This window comes from Bubalus kerabau, chromosome 3 (assembly GCF_029407905.1).
Source record: "Bubalus kerabau isolate K-KA32 ecotype Philippines breed swamp buffalo chromosome 3, PCC_UOA_SB_1v2, whole genome shotgun sequence".
NCBI lineage: Eukaryota > Metazoa > Chordata > Mammalia > Artiodactyla > Bovidae > Bubalus > Bubalus kerabau.
Window position 1 is genome coordinate 181,555,539 of NC_073626.1, and position 16,590 is coordinate 181,572,128.

The following is a 16,590-nucleotide window of genomic DNA, read 5'->3' on the forward strand; positions in this document are numbered from 1 at the left end:
ATTCTTTACCAGCTGAGCCACAAGGGAAGCCCAAGAATACTGGAGTGGGTAGCCTACGCCTTCTCCAGGGGATCTTCCTGACCCGGGAATCAAGCCGGGGTCTCCTGCATTGCAGGAGGATTCTTTACCAACTGAGCTCCCCCAACACAGCCCCAAATGTGAGCAGTATGGACCATGGCCAGTCATCCGGGACTTTGTTAGAAATGTAGAATCACAGGCCCCAGACCTACTAAATCCAACTCTGCATTTGGATGAGCTGCCCAGATGCTGTGAGTACACGTGCAAATCTGAGAAGTACTTATTTAGCTGAGCCCTAATGCCCATCCCCCAGATGCCCTGGATGCCAAGGGTCTGGGAAAGGGTGGGGAAGGTGTAGCAGTCCCACATGTAGCTCTGCTGATGATGGTGTTTGTCCCCAGGCATGTCTTCAGCGAACGCTGCAACTCCACGACACCTACGGCATGCACTACACCTTCGGCTTGCCGGGTCTGCTTGGAGGGATTGTCAACATCGTGCTGACGGTGCTTCAGGCCCAGGGAGTCGATAAGTCTACGTGGGTCACTTGGCTCAGCCCCCTATCACTCCATCCATCTCAGGAAGGAGTGTGCCCAGAGTCCTTGGCTGGGGGTGAGGGGCATACACTCAGGGCCAGGCAGTCAGAAGGCTTCAGTGAATATCTGTTGGCCAATTTATTCCAAAATTCCAGATAAGTCCCCACCTTGTATGGACTTATCACCTGTCCAGGTCACTTCTTTCTAAAGCAGTTAGCTTAAGTGAAAGGAAAAGCTGATAGTCCTGCTGCTGCTGCTGCTGCTGCTAAGCCGCTTCAGTCACGTCCGACTGTGCGATCCTATAGACGGCAGCCCACCAGGCTCCGCCGACCCTGGGATTCTCCCGGCAAGAGTACTGGAGTGGGTTGCCATTTCCTTCTCCAATGCATGAAAGTGAAAAGTGAAAGTGAAGTCGCTCAGTCGTGTCCGGCTCTTAGCAACCCCATGGACCGCAGTCTACCAGGCTCCTCCATCCATGAGATTTTCCAGGCAAGAGTACTGGAGTGGGGTGCCGTTGCCTTCTCCGTGATAGTCCTGAGGCCTCTCCAAATGTAGACAGAGGAGGCAGTCAGGCCCAAACCAACTGAGTCCATTTCTTGGCCCCTGGTGATTTAGGTGGTGGTGAAATAACCATGAGATCTTGACCTGGGCCATGCTACCTAACCTCTCTGAGCCTCTGTCTCCCCATGGCAAATGAAGATAATGGTAGTACTTCCTCGCATAGGGGTGTTGGACGCTAGGCACTGTGTGGTTAAAAGGATTTGATATGTGATATGTTCATGTAGGAAAATGCTGAATACTGCTCATCCCTGGGACCCAGAGAGGAAAAGTGTGTGGTTAATGTCTCAATTGTGAGGTGAGAATGTGGATCCCTAGACCAGAGTCAGGTCCCACGCCCCCCCAGGCAATCAGATCAGATCAGATCAGTCGCTCAGTTGTGTCCGACTCTTTGCGACCCCATGAATCGAAGCAGGCCAGGCCTCCCTGTCCATCACCAACTCCCGGAGTTCACTCAGACTCATAGACAGCAGTGATCAGAACTCTGGCCATAGCTTTCTGAAAGTTGTTATCTTCTTGTTCTCGCTTTCTGGGTTTTTCTTCTGAACTTATCTTCTGAATGTGGCTCACACATAATGAAAGAGTGACTTGTGCATGATACAGGAATAGGTTTTTCCAGATGAACCCATACAGTGATAACAACAATAAAATTACTGATGACAATCAGGACTATTTATTGACTGCTTTCTAAGTACTAGGCATTAAGCTAAAATCATTAGGTGTACCATCTTATTTAATCCTCACAACTACCTGGTGAGGTGTTACTAGCTTTCCCTAAGAAATGATACCTTGGGGGAGTTAGCTGTCTGAGGTCACATGGCTGGAAGCTGGCTGTCGAGGTGGTGAGCACCAGCGGTGGGTGATGAGAAATTGTGTTTGGAAGCATCTCAGAGAAATCATGGAGAGCTAGGTTCCTTATAATTCCAACAATAGAGACAACCATAGCCCCAGATTATAGGAATCATCTATGAGCAAATGAGACATACATCCTTGAGCTGCTTAGGGATGAGGAGGATCCCATTTGGGGATGAGGAGAGGATGGTGTATGTGAAACAAGGCATCTCAGTAATGGACTCCAAAGGTGTTCCTGCCACTGTTTTAATAACTGTGTGACTGTCGGAAATCTCTTTCCTCTCTCCGGGGTCCTGAGTCCCCCTCTGTAAAATGACGGGTTGATCTAGCAGGGTCCTACACTCAGATGCCTGTAGGGACCAGGCTGCTGCTGCTGCTGCTAAGTCGCTTTAGTCATGTCCGACTCTGTGCGACCCCATAGACGGCAGCCCACCAGGCTCCCCCATCCCTGGGATTCTCCAGGCAAGAACACTGGAGTGGGTTGCCATTTCCTTCTCCAATGCATGAAAGTGAAAAGTGAAAGTGAAGTCGCTCAGTCGTGTCCGACTCTTTGCGACCCCATGGACTGCAGCCTACCGGGCTCCTCTGTCCATGGCAGGTAAGGTTAAAAATGAGACCAGCAGGGGGAGGAAACCACGGGCATTTGTTCTTCAGTGCCCGGCAGCTTAAACCATCCAGAGACTCGTGATCAGTATTGCCAGATCTAATGACTTTTAAAGAGAAGGCAGAAATCCAGAGTTATGCACATACTCCCCAGGTATTGGCAAAAGATTAAAAATCATTAGAAACACGTGCGTGCTAAGTCGTTTCAGTCGTGTCCAACTCTTTGCAACCCCATGGGCTCCCCTGTCCATGAAATTCTCCAGGCAAGGATACTGGAGTGGGTTGCCATTTCCTTCTCCAGGGGATCTTCCCGACCCAGGGATCCAACCTGGGTCTCCTGCATTGCAAGCAGATTCTTTACCATCTCAGCTACAGGGAAATCCCCCATTAGAAACAATGTGTGGACCAAATTCTGCTTGTGGGCTGCTGACCTGGAACTTCTGGATCACTTGCCCTCCCTTCCCCTGAATTCTGTGATTCTCTGGCTCTCCCAGAACAGTGGTTCTCAACAGCAACAGTATCTCCTGGGACTTGTTAAAAATGCAAATCCTCCCCTACCCCAGACCCACACAATTAGACCCAGCAGTCTGTTTTCTCAAGTCCTGTATGTGCTTCTCCTGCAAGTTCAGGTTCGAGAAGTGTTGCCCTATAGCGAAAAATAGAAACAAAGCAAAACAACCAACCAACCAATCCGCTGCTAAGGGATTAACAACTGGCTTTCTGGTGAAACAAAGCCCTGACTTAGAGCATTTACTGATTTCTCTGGTGCCAATACTCTCACCATGGCTGATTTCAAGCCATCAAAGGGATACTCCCAAACATGGAGTTGAGAGATGAGAGCTGTCGTCCTGTGCTTCTGCGTGAGCCTGACTCCCGCACCGTCTCCAAGTCAAGTCTCATCAGGATGAGACAGCTGAGGACCAAGTATTAGTCTTCTCTCCTCTGCAGGAACTTGGCAAAGGGAAGGGCACAGTGACAGCAATGGCCTCTCTCGGGGTGGCCTCTGGTCTGCTGGAAGTAAAGGGCACGGGCTTCGGGGACAAATAGAGCCAGGTCACACTTAACAGTTGTGTGACTTTGGGCATGGTATTCAAACTCTCTCTAAAGTCTCAGTTTTCTATCTGTAAAATAGGATGATAAGATGCACATCCCAGAGCTGCTGTGAAGATTCAGCAACATATAAGAAAGGGCTCAAGGCTTCCCTAGTGGCTCAGACAGTAAAAAATCTGCCTACAATGTAGAAGACTTGGGTTCAATCCCAGGAGGAAATGGCAATTCACTCCAGTACTCTTGCCTGGAGAGTCCCGTGGACAGAGAAGCCTGGTGGGCTACAGTCCATAGGGTCACAAAGAGTCAGACACCACTGAGCAACTGACACTTTCACTTTCTTACAAGAAAGGGCTCAGGACAGTGCTTGGCACGTAGTAAACACTCAACACACGGCCCCTTTCTTTAGGATAGTTACTGATGCTGCTGCCTCCGTAAGAAGGGCATCTGGATGTAATGGAAAGATGGCGAGAGGACTGGGCTGGTCGTCAGAGCACTTCCCAGGAAGTGTGGATCAGCTGCTTTAGTAGCTCTGTGTCATCGGACACATCATTCCAAAGAATGACTTTTCATTCTTTCCACGAACAGTATTTGCCCATTTCCCTATTCAGGTGAGTGAGTGTAAATGAGTCAGATGCTGTGCCTCGAGCCTGGATGGAGCATTTTTCACAAATTGTGGGATTTTAAGTGGTGTGAAGACACACTTGAAGAGCACCGGATCACACAGTGCAGGCGCCCTTTTGCAGTTCTCACGCAATTGGTTGATTACATCAGGGAAAAAGGCTCCCCTTAGGGCTGTCTCCACACTCTTCCCACCCTCGCTGACCTCCAACTTCAACAACAGCAGAGGAAACCTCAGTCTGAGATTTGCCCTGGCTGCTGCATCTAAAGGAGATTAAAGCAGTATTTTTTTTCATTGTATCTTGGTTACCTCCTATTTCTCTTCCATTTAAGCTAGTGACACAAAGTTCCTTTTAAATAGATTCATTAAAAAAAAATTTTTTTTAAGTTTACTCAAAGAAAAATATATGAGCTTCCCTGGTGGCTCAGATGGTAAAGCGTCTGCCTGCAATGTGGAAGACCTAGGTTCGATCCCTGGGTCGGGAAGATCCCCTGGAGAAGGAAATGCCAACCCACTCCAGTACCCTTGCCTGGAAAATCCTATGAACAGAGGAGCCTGGTAGGCTATAGTCTGTAGGGTTGCAAAGAGTCGGACAGGACTGAGCGACTTCACTTTAAAGAAAAATATTAAAAACAAATCTCTGGGACTTCCCTGGTGGTCCAGGGGTAAAGAATCCGCCTGCCAAGGCAGGAGATAAAATCCACATGCTGGGTGGTCACTAAGCCTGAGCGCCACAACTACTGAGCCTGTGCCCTAGAGCCCAGGAACTGCAACTGCTGAAGCCTTGCACTCTATAGCCTGTGATCTGCCATAAGAGAAGCCACTGCAATGAGAAGTCTGAACACCACAACCAGAGAGTAGCCCCTGCTCACCACAACTATATAAAGCCCACATTCAGGAATGAAGACCCAGCGCAGCCATAAACAAATAAATAAATAATAGTATCCCTGGAATGCAGATCTGGCCAAATCTGAGAAGGGAGCCCACCGATAAGGAGATTTGGCCACTTTTGTGGGTAGGCAGAGCTGCCTGGTTTGAATCCCTAGAAACACCCATTCCAAGCTACGTAGCTATGGGACCCTTGGTTCACTTTCCTAACCTGCTCCTCCCATTTGTGAAGGACGGACTTTCAGATGAACTGTAGAGGCTGAGGCCCTGGCGCAAGGAGCCCACCCTGTGTGGGGAATGTTAACACAGCCATTTCTGCCTCATCCATTTCTACTCTCAGATGGCAGCAGGGTAGAGGGAATTTGGGTTGTAAGTAGTAGATTTGGGTTTAGCCTTTATTCTATGTACAATGCAGGAGACCCTGGTTTGATTCTTGGGTCAGAAAGATCATCCGGAGAAGGGAATGGCTACTCACTCCAGTATTCTGGCCTGAAGAATTCCATGGACTATTCCATGGGGTCGCAAAGAGTCGACACGACTTAGTGACGTTCGCTTTTCAATTTTATTCTACACTTACTACTTTTTTAAGAAACTTTTTTCTTGTAATACAATCTACTTCCAGAATAGTCAAGTATCATAAGGGTTGGCTTCCCTGATGGTCCCGTGGTAAAGAATCCACCTGCCAATGCAGGAGATACAGACTCCATCCCTGGTCCGGGAAGATCCCACATGGCACAGAACAACTAAGCCTGTGCTCCACAGTTATTAAGCCAGCACCCTAGAGCCTGTGCTCTGCAAAAAGAGAAGCCACTGCTGTAAGAAGCCCACATACTGCAACCGGAGAGTAGCCCCCATTCACTGCAACTAGAGAAAAGCCCACGCCGTAGCACCAAAGCCCCAGCACAGCCAGAATAAACAAAAAAATTTTTTAAATATATCATAAGAATACCACTTAGTGACTTCTGACACAGCCAATAACCAGCACACAGAACTCTGTGTCCTGTCCCAGGGCAACCACTAACCTGACTTCTAAGAGCAGCAATCCGTCTTGCCTGTTTTTGTCCTTTGTATGCATAAAATCATACAGGAGGTCTGTTCTTGTGTTCTTCTTGGCTTCTTTCACTCAACTTTGAAGTTGTGAGATCCATCCATGTCGTTATCTCTGTAGATTGTTCATTTTCATTGGCGTATAACATTGATTTGTGCTTGGGCTTAATTGATAAAGGCAACTGAATGACAACATGGAGAGGTCAACGTCATTGAACGGAAACTTCAGTGTTCCAATTGCCCTGGAAATGAGAGGCAGGACATACCACGTAGGGACACGTGAAAGCTTACCACATGCAGGGACCAGGCAGTAGAGAGAGATGGCAGCAGAGACTATGTCTTTAGGACTAGAGTGGCAGGGGAGGGACACAGGGATGTCCCCTACAGGCCAAAAGTGAAAACACAAATGTTAGAGCTTGCAGTTCGGGGCTTGCAATGAAAGTTGACTTAAGAGAGATCGAGGTAATCAATGTTGACACTTAGTTTGGCCCTGCAATAAATGAGTGGCAAATACAACATTTAAGAAAACACAGAACAGAGTTCCATTATATGAACACAGCGCAATTTACCCATTGTCGATGAGCATTTGGGTAGTTTCTAGTGTGGAGTTAGTATTGTTGTTATGAATGTGCTAGCGCTTTTTTTTGAACCTACAAATGCGCTTCTGTTGAGTGTATGCCTAGAAGTTGAGCTGTTGGATCGTACAGTTTTCATACAATCTGCTTCAGTGGATACTTTCAGTTTTCTATTGGGGTTTATACAGTAGAAACCGAGAGCTTCCTTTACCTAATATATAATTTAGACATCAAACTTACTGTTTTAATATTCATTTGCTCAATGACTACGTAAGCGTAGTACTTTTTTGGGCATTTGAATACCTCCTCTTTGGAAATGTCTGTTCAGTTTCTTTTGCCTACTTTTCTGTTGTATGTTCTGACTTTTTCTTATTGATTTCTAGGAATTCTTTAAAAATTCTGGATATTGGTCTTTTGTCAGATATATGTACTGTAAATAGCTTCCCCAGTTTTGTGGGTTATTTTTCACTTTCTTAATGATGTCTTTTGATGAACAGAAGTTCTTAATTTTATTATAGTTCAGTGTATCATTGTTCCCTCTATGTTGAGGGAACATATGTGTCCTGTTTAAGACATTTTTGCCTACTACAGGGTCACATAGATGTCCTCCAAGGACCGCTTAATAGCTTATTTATTTATTATTAATTTAGTTTTTTTAATTAGAGGCTAATTACTTTACAACATTGCGGTGGTTTTTGCCATACATCGACATGAATCAGCCCTGGGTGTACATGTGTCCCACCATCCCGAACCCCCCTCCCACCTGCCTCCCCACCCCACCGTTTAATAGTTTAAAGTGAAGCCTTGGGGTTGCTTTGAAGGAGAGAAGACAGGGAAGTATGTTCAAGGGGGAGTGGGCAGGGGAGATGGGTCTGTTGGCCAAGTTGTACCCTATCTTGCCCTTATAGACATAAAACCTTTCTTTTTCTTGCCCTGAGAGACATAAAACCTTTATCTTTAATTGCCTAATGAGGAAACTCAGGACTCCAAGGTTAAGTGCCCAGGGTCACACAGCTAGTGACAGAACTGGGACTTGAACTTGGGTTTTCTGACTTCTGGTCTAGTTCATTATCCACGAACTAAAGTAAGCCAAAGAGGATCTTGAAATCCCTTCTACATGTCTGAGCAGCTTTGCAGTAGAATGATGGGAAGGGGCTTCCTGGGGAGGGGACATTTGTTCTCCTGGCGGCCCTTGCTGACAGCGTCAGTACTGATGCATATAGTCCTTTTGGTCCCCAGTGATCTTTGCGGCCTGATGCCCAAATGTGATCACCTCTGCTTTGTCATTTCTAGGCTCGGCTACCAGGTACTCATCAACCTCGGGGCGTTGGGCTTCACCATCATCATGGGTGTGGCCTCTGGTCTCTTGACAGGTCAGTGTGAGACCACCCTTCTTCCACCATTGTCCAGGGCACAGGGTCTGGGCCGAGATTGCAACTGCCCCATGGTTGGGCATGTATGTGTCCATCTCCTTCCCCATGAACCCACCCCCTTCAGCTCCAGCCAAATAAGGCGAAGGGCTCATATCTTGATTTAAAAAAACAAATGAACACAGAATCACAAAATTTCAGAATGCCTCTTGAGCCCAGGACTGGTGATTTCACTGAATTTTGTACAGAAGACTAAGGAAACCCTGATGCTTACACAGCTTACCTTTTATTCCCTGATAACCCTTAAACTGCTATTTTGTTCAGCAAATAGACGAGGTACTAGGGACACAGCAGTGAACAAACCAAATTCCCTGGTCACACTGAGTTGATACTCTAGGTGGAGAAGGAGCTTTCACCATAAACAGAAAAAAATATGGTACATCAGATGGTGATAAGCACTATGAAGAGAAATAAATCAGGGTAGGGAAATGCACAGTCATGGTGAGAGGGGGGTGCTCTTTAGGAAGGGTGGTAAGGAAGGCCTATCTAAGAAGTTGACCTTTAAGCAAGGACTTGACTGCAAAGAAGGAGGGAGACATACTGTGTATTTATTTGGGAGAAGAACTTTCCATGAAAAGGGACAGCAAGGCCAGAGGCACTGAGGCAGGAGCATCCTTTGCCTGTTTGGGGAATAGCAAGGATGTCAGCGTAGCTGATGTAGCTGGAGAGATGGGGAGAGGGGAAGGGGTTGGAGACAGAGTGGTAGCAAGGAGCCAGATCATTCTGAAGATGGGAGGCCATTATAGATCTGTAGGCAGAGGACTGAAGTATGTTTTTACTTCTGCAATGTGACAGAAGAGCAAAAAATCTTGCAAGTGTGAGTGTGAAAGTCGCTCAGTCATGTCCAAATCTTTGTGACCCTGTGGACTGTAGCCTACCAGGCTCCTCTGTCCATGGAATTCTCCAGGCAAGAATACTGGAGTGGGTAGCCATTCCCTTCACCAGAGGATCTTCCTGACCCAGGGATCGAACCCCGGTCTCCCACATTGCAGGCAGATTCTTTATCATCTGAGCCACCAGGGAAGCCCCCAAAACACATATGGCATGTGGGATCTAGTTGCCTGACCAGGGATCTAACTGGAAGTGCAGAGTCCTAGCTACTGGACCACCAGGGAAGTCCCAAAAGAATCTTGGGGAGACAGCAATTTGCCTGTCTTATATGCAAGATGAAAACATGCCTTCTGTCCAGAATTGTTCACTGTTATTCTACAGGTAAATACCTTTGCTTGGTTAGACTCTCACATATTGTGTCTCTAAGCATGGAGTGAACGCCAAATAAGAGACAAAATAGCCAAAGCAGACACTAAAGAATGGTGTGACCTTGGGTGAATGGTGTGACCAGGTCACTTTACTCTTTCTGGGCATTGGCTGGCTTTCTGTAAAGTGGATGGATTATAGTAACTAATCATTTGGCATCCTTTCAGCTCTAAAACATGTATAATAGTACTTTTTTTGGGCCATACAGCATGGTTGGATGGCATCAGCGACTCAATGGACATGAGTTTGAGCAAACTTCAGGAAATAGTGAAGGACAGGAAAGCCTGGCATACTGCAGTCCAAGGGGTGACAAAGAGTCAGACACGACTTAGTGACTGAACAACAATGGCATGGGGAATCTTGGTTCCCTGACCAGGGATTGAAGCCACATCCTCTGCATTGGAAGCACAGAGTCTTAACCATTGGGCTGCCAGGAAAGTCCCAAAAGTACTTTCTGGAATTTTCGAGAATGAGATTGGCTAGAATTGCTTTAATGTACCAATTGGCCTCAGCTTTCAACAGAGTCTGAGACGACTGATTAAATGCAGATGAGAACAAGGCCTCCTGCCGTAAGTTTACATTCTATTGGTGGTGGCAGTCCAACCCTAAAGAGAGTTGCCAGATTTAACAAGTGAAAACACAAGGCACCCAACTCAGAACTCAGAATTGACTGAGCGTCCTGCATTCTATTTAGCAGTCCTGCACCTGGGTGCTCATGCCATTCACCACTGCAACCAGCGTAGACCAAGTGACACTGAGGTGTGCTGTCTTGTAAAGCAACTCAGAGGGCTTCCCATGCTTCACTGAGATCAAGAAAGAGAATAAAGACACTCCTACTATTCCTTTAAGAGTTAAGAACAATGAGCTTTCATCCTTATATGTTGCTTTCTACTTGAGGAAACTGGTGATTAAAAAGTACTTGGACAGGATTTCCCTGGTGGCCCAGTGGTTAGGACTCTGCACTTCCACTTCAGCGTTGCAGGTTCAATCCCTGGTCGGGGAACTAAGATCCTGGATGCCACTTGGCCAAGAAAAGAAAAAGAAAGACAGCCTTCCATGTGTTGTGTACCACAAAGACATTCCCTAATATTTTCCCAAATTAAAAAAAAATTTACGTGGACAGTGTAAGCGGAAAGAGGCCTCCAAGAAGAGGCCTCCAAGAAGCCAGGCTGGCACCAAATTGACCCCCTAAAATCAAGCATTTTACCCATGAAGAGACCCCTTTCTGTGAAGCCCTCCTATAGGCACTTAGGTAAGAAACAATCTTGGCGACTTCCCTGGTGGTGCAATGGTTAAGACTCTGTGCCTCCACTCCAGGGGCACAGGTTCCACCGCTGGTCAGGGAAGTAGGATCTCACATGCTGTGTGGTACAGCCAAAAGAGAAAGAGAGAGAAAATAAAAAGAATCTTATCAAGCATGGTTAAGGGTTTTCCCAGTTCAGGCAGATTAAAAATAGCAGATTAGAGTTAGCTTTCCAGAGGTAAGACACACTGCTAGAAGTTAGCAGTAAGAACAAAGAGACTAGCAGGAGAAAATAAATTCTTAAAACCAGACACAAGAACATGAGAAGCTTGGGCTGCCAGAGAACAGGCCAGTAACTTTCAGCAGCTATGGCCCTTCTCCATGTTATACAGAGCCTTTGATAAATGGATATTCCTATCAACAGCTCTAATTTTTTTAAAAAGTCTAAATGTGTTCAGTGTTGTCTCACAAGACAGGAAAATATATTTTATATGGATTTTCATCAGTGATGAGTAAGCCTCAACTACCTGAAAAATATATGTAGGCAACAGAGGTTCATTTATGAGTAATTCTAGCTAAATGAGGTGTGTCGATTACACTCTCCATGCCAATATCAGTTAAAGGCACACACTGTGAGAGCCAAGTGTGAATGAGCACACGCCTACTCTTGTTAATCTTACTGTTTAATACATTGGGATGGATCATCATTAAAAATGCACAGATAAGTCTATCAGTGGCATTTCCCTGCTTCACATGAAAGGTAAGCATGACTTTATATCCTGGAAATTCCACTTTGAGCAGCTGGGGGAATACACAGGGCCCTGGCTCTCTGAGCAGAGGTGGGATGGCTGACAAGAACAAGCACAGAAGCACATGTTATTACCTGCTTTCCTAACCAGTAGAATCTGGAGCTGAGGTCACTGTGACTTTCTTGGAACCAGGGAGGATGAACCTGCGAGGGTGGCTGTTTGAGTCGCTCTCCACGGTAGCTCTTGTGTTTAAATGAATCAGCTTTTAAGTGGGGCTTTGTCCAACAGGGTCCTTCTTCTCTGTCTTGGGAAGCGTGTTAGATCCATGACTATCATATACCTCTCAGTGTAATCTAAATCCTTTGGATATAATTGTTCTTACCAGCTCCTTTTAAAAGATCTCTGTAGAATTAATTAAACTGGTCCAGGAAGCACAGTGCTTCAGTGTGTCTATCTCCTGGTTGTGGAAGATAAAAGGATTTCTGTTGAGTTATCATAGGTGAGATACGACAGTCTGATTAACTTTGAGATAATGCAATCCTCTAAATGTGTAACATTTATTTATGAACTTAAACAGGTTTGCTCTTAAACATCAACATATGGAAATCAACTCACAAGATTCACTATTTTGACGACCAATCTTTCTGGAAGGTAAGATTTTTAACCTATTAATGTCATAGGTTTGGAGTCAATGGACTTAAAAAGATACCTGGGGTATGTACGTTAACTTGGTATTTATGGAGAGTAAAATAAAAAACAAATGAAAATGAAGTAAGGAGCACTGAAGGAGAAGCAAATCCATGATACGTGTGTGTGAGTGTGTGTGTGTGTATGTGTGTGTTGGTGGGGGGTGGGGAGGTAGTAGATGCTCCCATTTCCCTGATGCTTCAAAGTCACTGAGGGTCAGGGATGTGGGAACTGACCCTGGCCACGTCTCTTCCCCATCTGGAGTCACCAAAGTGGGCTAATAGTTCGACAGGAAGGTGATAGAATCCTGCATTGCAAACGCCAGAGGCCCACAGGGGCCAGGAAGTCCAGTCCCCTCATTTGCTAGACTTCCAAGTGGAGTCATGACTGTCGAAGTTCTGAGAGGAAGAGCGGGATAAATTACAGCCAGTGGACACGAGAATACTTGTAGTATAGGGATCTGGGGTCAGTGAGTTGAGAGACATGCAGCTCGACTAATTCAGCGGCCGCTGACAGTCTAGGTGACATTGTAGGGCTGGGAAGAAGGTCAGGGCTCGTTCCCTGAGACCCCACTGCCTTCCTCCCTTTGACCTGCACTCACAAAGTACTCCAATGTGTGATGCCTTAGGTAATCTCCCAACTGATGCTGAGGTTGGCCTTCTCACCCAGCAGGCCAAGATACCGACCACTAGGGGGACACAGAAGCAGCCTTATTGCGGACCTTGGTATTCAGGTCTGTAGGGGCCAAACTGAGAACCTACAGAGAAAACCCACCTCTTCTTTTCCTTTATCTCTGTGTTCCTCTTCCTCTTGAAACAGCTTTCTGGAGGTATACTTGACAACAAACTGCACATATTAAGTATATAATTTGATATCTTTAAACATATTTATACACTCCTGAAATCACAACATGACCACACCAAGAACATATGTGTCAGGACTTCCCTAGTGATCCAGTGGTTAAGAATCTACCTTCCAATGCAGCGGGTGCCGGTTCAATTGTTGGTCAGGGAACTAAGATCCCACATGTCCCGGGGCAACTAAGCCCATGTGCTGCAACTACTGAGCCCTCCTGCCACAACTAGAGAGGCTGCATGCCACAATTAAGAGCTGTGCGCCACAATGAAGGATCTCGAATATACAATGAAGATCTTGCATGCCACAATTAAGACTTGATGCAGCCAAATAAATAAATAATATGTTTTGAAGGAAAAGAACATATTCACCACCGAAGATTTCATCCTGCCTCTTAGAAACTGCTCCCTCCCAACTCCATCCTGTTGCATCCCCAGGCAACCACTGAACTGCTTTCTGTCCCATGGATTAGCTTCAGTTCAGTTCAGTTCCGTTCAGTCACTCAATCGTATCCGACTCTTTGCAACCCCATGAACCGCAGGGCGCCAGGCCTCCCTGTCCATCACCAACTCCTGGAGTCCACCCAAACCCATGTCCATTGAGTCAGTGATGCCATCCAACCATCTCATCCTCTGTCGTCCCCTTCTCCTCCTGCCCTCAATCTTTCCCAGCATCAGGGTCTTTTCCAATGAGTCAGCTCTTCGCATCAGCTGGCCAAAGTATTGGAGTTTCAGCTTCAACATCAGTCCTTCCAATGAACACAGGACTGATTTCCTTTAGAATGGACTGGTTGGATCTCCTTGCAGTCCAAGGGACTCTCAAGAGTCTTTCCAACACCACAGTTCAAAAGCATCAATTCTTCTGTGCTCAGCTTTCTTTATAGTCCAACTGTCACATCCATACATGACTACTGGAAAAAGCATAGCCTTGACTAGACGGACCTTTGTTGGCAAAGTAATGTCTCTGCTTTTTAATATGCTGTCTAGGTTAGTCATAACTTTCTTTCCAAGGAGTAAGCGTCTTTTAATTTCATGGCTTCAGCCACTATTTCCACTGTTTCCCCATCTATTTGCCATGAAATGGATTAGCTTACCTTTTCTCTAACTTTACATAAATGGAACCACATGGCATGTACTCTTGTCTGGCTTCTTTTACCAAGTGTAATTATCCTGGGATCACCCGCGTGGTCGTGTATAATCTGCCTCATCTTGAACCAGCTTCTCTCTATAGCCACTGGCTTCTCCCAACAGCCAGTCTCTCCCAGGCCCCTGTGAGTGCTCTTGTCCCTTTAGCAGAAGCAGGGTAATCCAGTGAAAGGACTCAGGAAACTGGTTTTATCCATCCATTCATTCCACAAGTATTTATTGAGCAACTGTTATATATGAAGCACTCTGCTCATGAAGATACCACAAATAGGACAAATATCCACCTCAATTATTTGAGCTGCAGTAAATACTTGCTGAACAAATGAAGGAAACTGGGGAACCCCATCTAACACTGGCCCCTGCTGAAGCAGGTGAAATAGTGTGTGTCCCTGGTACGGTAAGTCCTGGATTCTAGTCCCTTCTCTGCAAGGTCTGATGTAGGCAAGACGTTTGACTTCTCTCACTGGTTAAAAAAAGAACAGTAACCTTTGTTCTACCTCAGGGGGTTGTTCTGAAAGTCAAATGAGGTCATGATATCTGTGATTACATTCTGTCTAATGCAAGCCACCACGTGATCATGAAAGTTTATGACTAGGGGTTTCAGTTCAGTTCAGTTCAGTTCAGTCGCTCAGTCGTGTCTGACTCTTTGCAACCCAGTGAATCACAGCACGCCAGGCCTCCCTGTCCATCACCAACTGCCGGAGTTCACACAGACTCACATCCATCGAGTCAGTGATGCCATCCAGCCATCTCATCCTCTGTTGTCCCCTTCTCCTCCTGCCCCCAATCCCTCCCAGCATCAGACAACCACAATGGAATGTATTAAGTCTCACAGCTATCGCTTACTGCAAGCCTCCTGTTTCCGAGTCTGTGCTGGAAGCTTTTCAACATTATCTGATTTTTATCCTGACAGAAACTCTGCGTAAGAATAAGTCTTCCCATCTAAAGATGAGTCACTTGTCCAAAATGACAGAGCTAGTAAATGGTACAGGAGGAAGCTGAATCAGTGTCTGTCTGGCTCCAGAGACACATGTGTGTATGTGTGTTATGTGTTTTGGTCAGCTACTAGAGAATGGCTATTTCTCCTTCTGATTTTTTTTTTTTTTTTTTTTTTTTACAGCTGAGTAGAACCATTTTTTCAGCAGGATAATACTTATAGCTTGCATTTGAAATGCAAGAATATGAATTTCCCAAGCTGATAAATCCAGGAATGATTTTTTTTGTAAACTACCCAAAAAGACATCTTAAACATTATAAAATTCCCTTATTGTACGTCATAGAAGCAGACTACTAGAGGTTAGAAAGGACATTCCTCCACTGATTGCCCAGACCATGCTCAGCACTTCCTAGGGTGGGACACTCACCAACCCCAAGGATACCCATCTCATCCTTGGATGACAGATGACACTATTGGGTTGGCCAATTAAGTTCATTCAGGTTTTTCCATAAGATGTTATGGAAGGAACTACTTCTTATGGTGACTTGTCTCCTTTCACCGGAGGTGTTCAAACAAAAGCTAGGTGACCATGAATGATCCATGTAAAGAGCTGTATGAAATTAGATTTACCCAAGAAGTCTTCCAATTCAGATTTTTTGAAAGAACTTTGTGATAAAGGTTATTTGTGATAAGGCCTTTGTGATAAAGTAACATTTTGGGCAACATAAATTTCAAAAGATCAAATCAGAATCAGTATGTGTACAATATTGAGTGTGTAAGGGTGCATCTGTAATAAAAAGTTCGCTTTCCTTTTACAGTTTCCACATTTGGCTGTCGGATATTAAGGGAAAGCATCCAAGAGAAACAAGGCCTGTTTGAAAACAAGACTTTTCACCATTGCCCATTTGTGTGTGTGTGTGTGTGTGTGTGTGCAACCACTTGTTATAGCAAAGTCTCCTTATGTACAATGAGACAGGTCAGAGATAGATTTGATACTAAGAATAAAAGACTAAAAACTTAATAATCTTATAATGATTTTAAATAATTATGTTTAGTTTCATGAAAGATGATGTTATGAATACTGTCTTGGGTACAGACACGTGGTGGTGGTGGGTTAGTTGCTCAGTCATGTCCGACTCTTGCGATCCCATGGACTGTAGCCTTCCAGGCTTGTCTATCCATGGGATTCTCCAGGTGACAGTACCGGAGTGAGTTGCCATTTCTTTCTCCAGAGGATCTTCCCGACCCAGGAATCAAACCCAGTTCTCCTGCATTGCAGGCAGGCAGATTCTTTACTGATTGAACTATGAGGGAAGACATTAAGATTTTGGTTCAATTTTATTGACAATTCCTAGATTTTTTCTTGTGCTTAATAAAGTATTAAGCTACACAGCGAACTCACCTATATCAGCAGAGCAGCTGATATAAAACAAGGAAAAACTGAAGACTCAGATTTAATCCTTGCTGACATTATGCTTTTATTCCAGTGGTTTTACAAGTTCTTATTCCCTGAGCATATCCTGAATTTAACTGTAGGGAAGACA

At 45.4% G+C, this 16,590-nt stretch overlaps 1 protein-coding gene across 1 annotated transcript in view; it reads left to right on the top strand.

Annotated features, from left to right (window-relative positions):
• The window catches only part of LOC129647030 (RH-like protein IC), a 40,718-nt gene extending 24,723 nt beyond the window's left edge, over positions 1-15,995 (top strand). The window contains exons 7-10 of the mRNA XM_055574090.1: positions 420-553; positions 8,037-8,116; positions 12,000-12,073; positions 15,865-15,995. Of these exons, the coding sequence (XP_055430065.1) occupies positions 420-553; positions 8,037-8,116; positions 12,000-12,073; positions 15,865-15,891 (315 nt within the window). The 3' untranslated portion in view covers positions 15,892-15,995. The remainder of the gene's footprint in view (positions 1-419; positions 554-8,036; positions 8,117-11,999; positions 12,074-15,864) is intronic.
• The last annotated feature ends 595 nt before the right edge of the window (positions 15,996-16,590 follow it).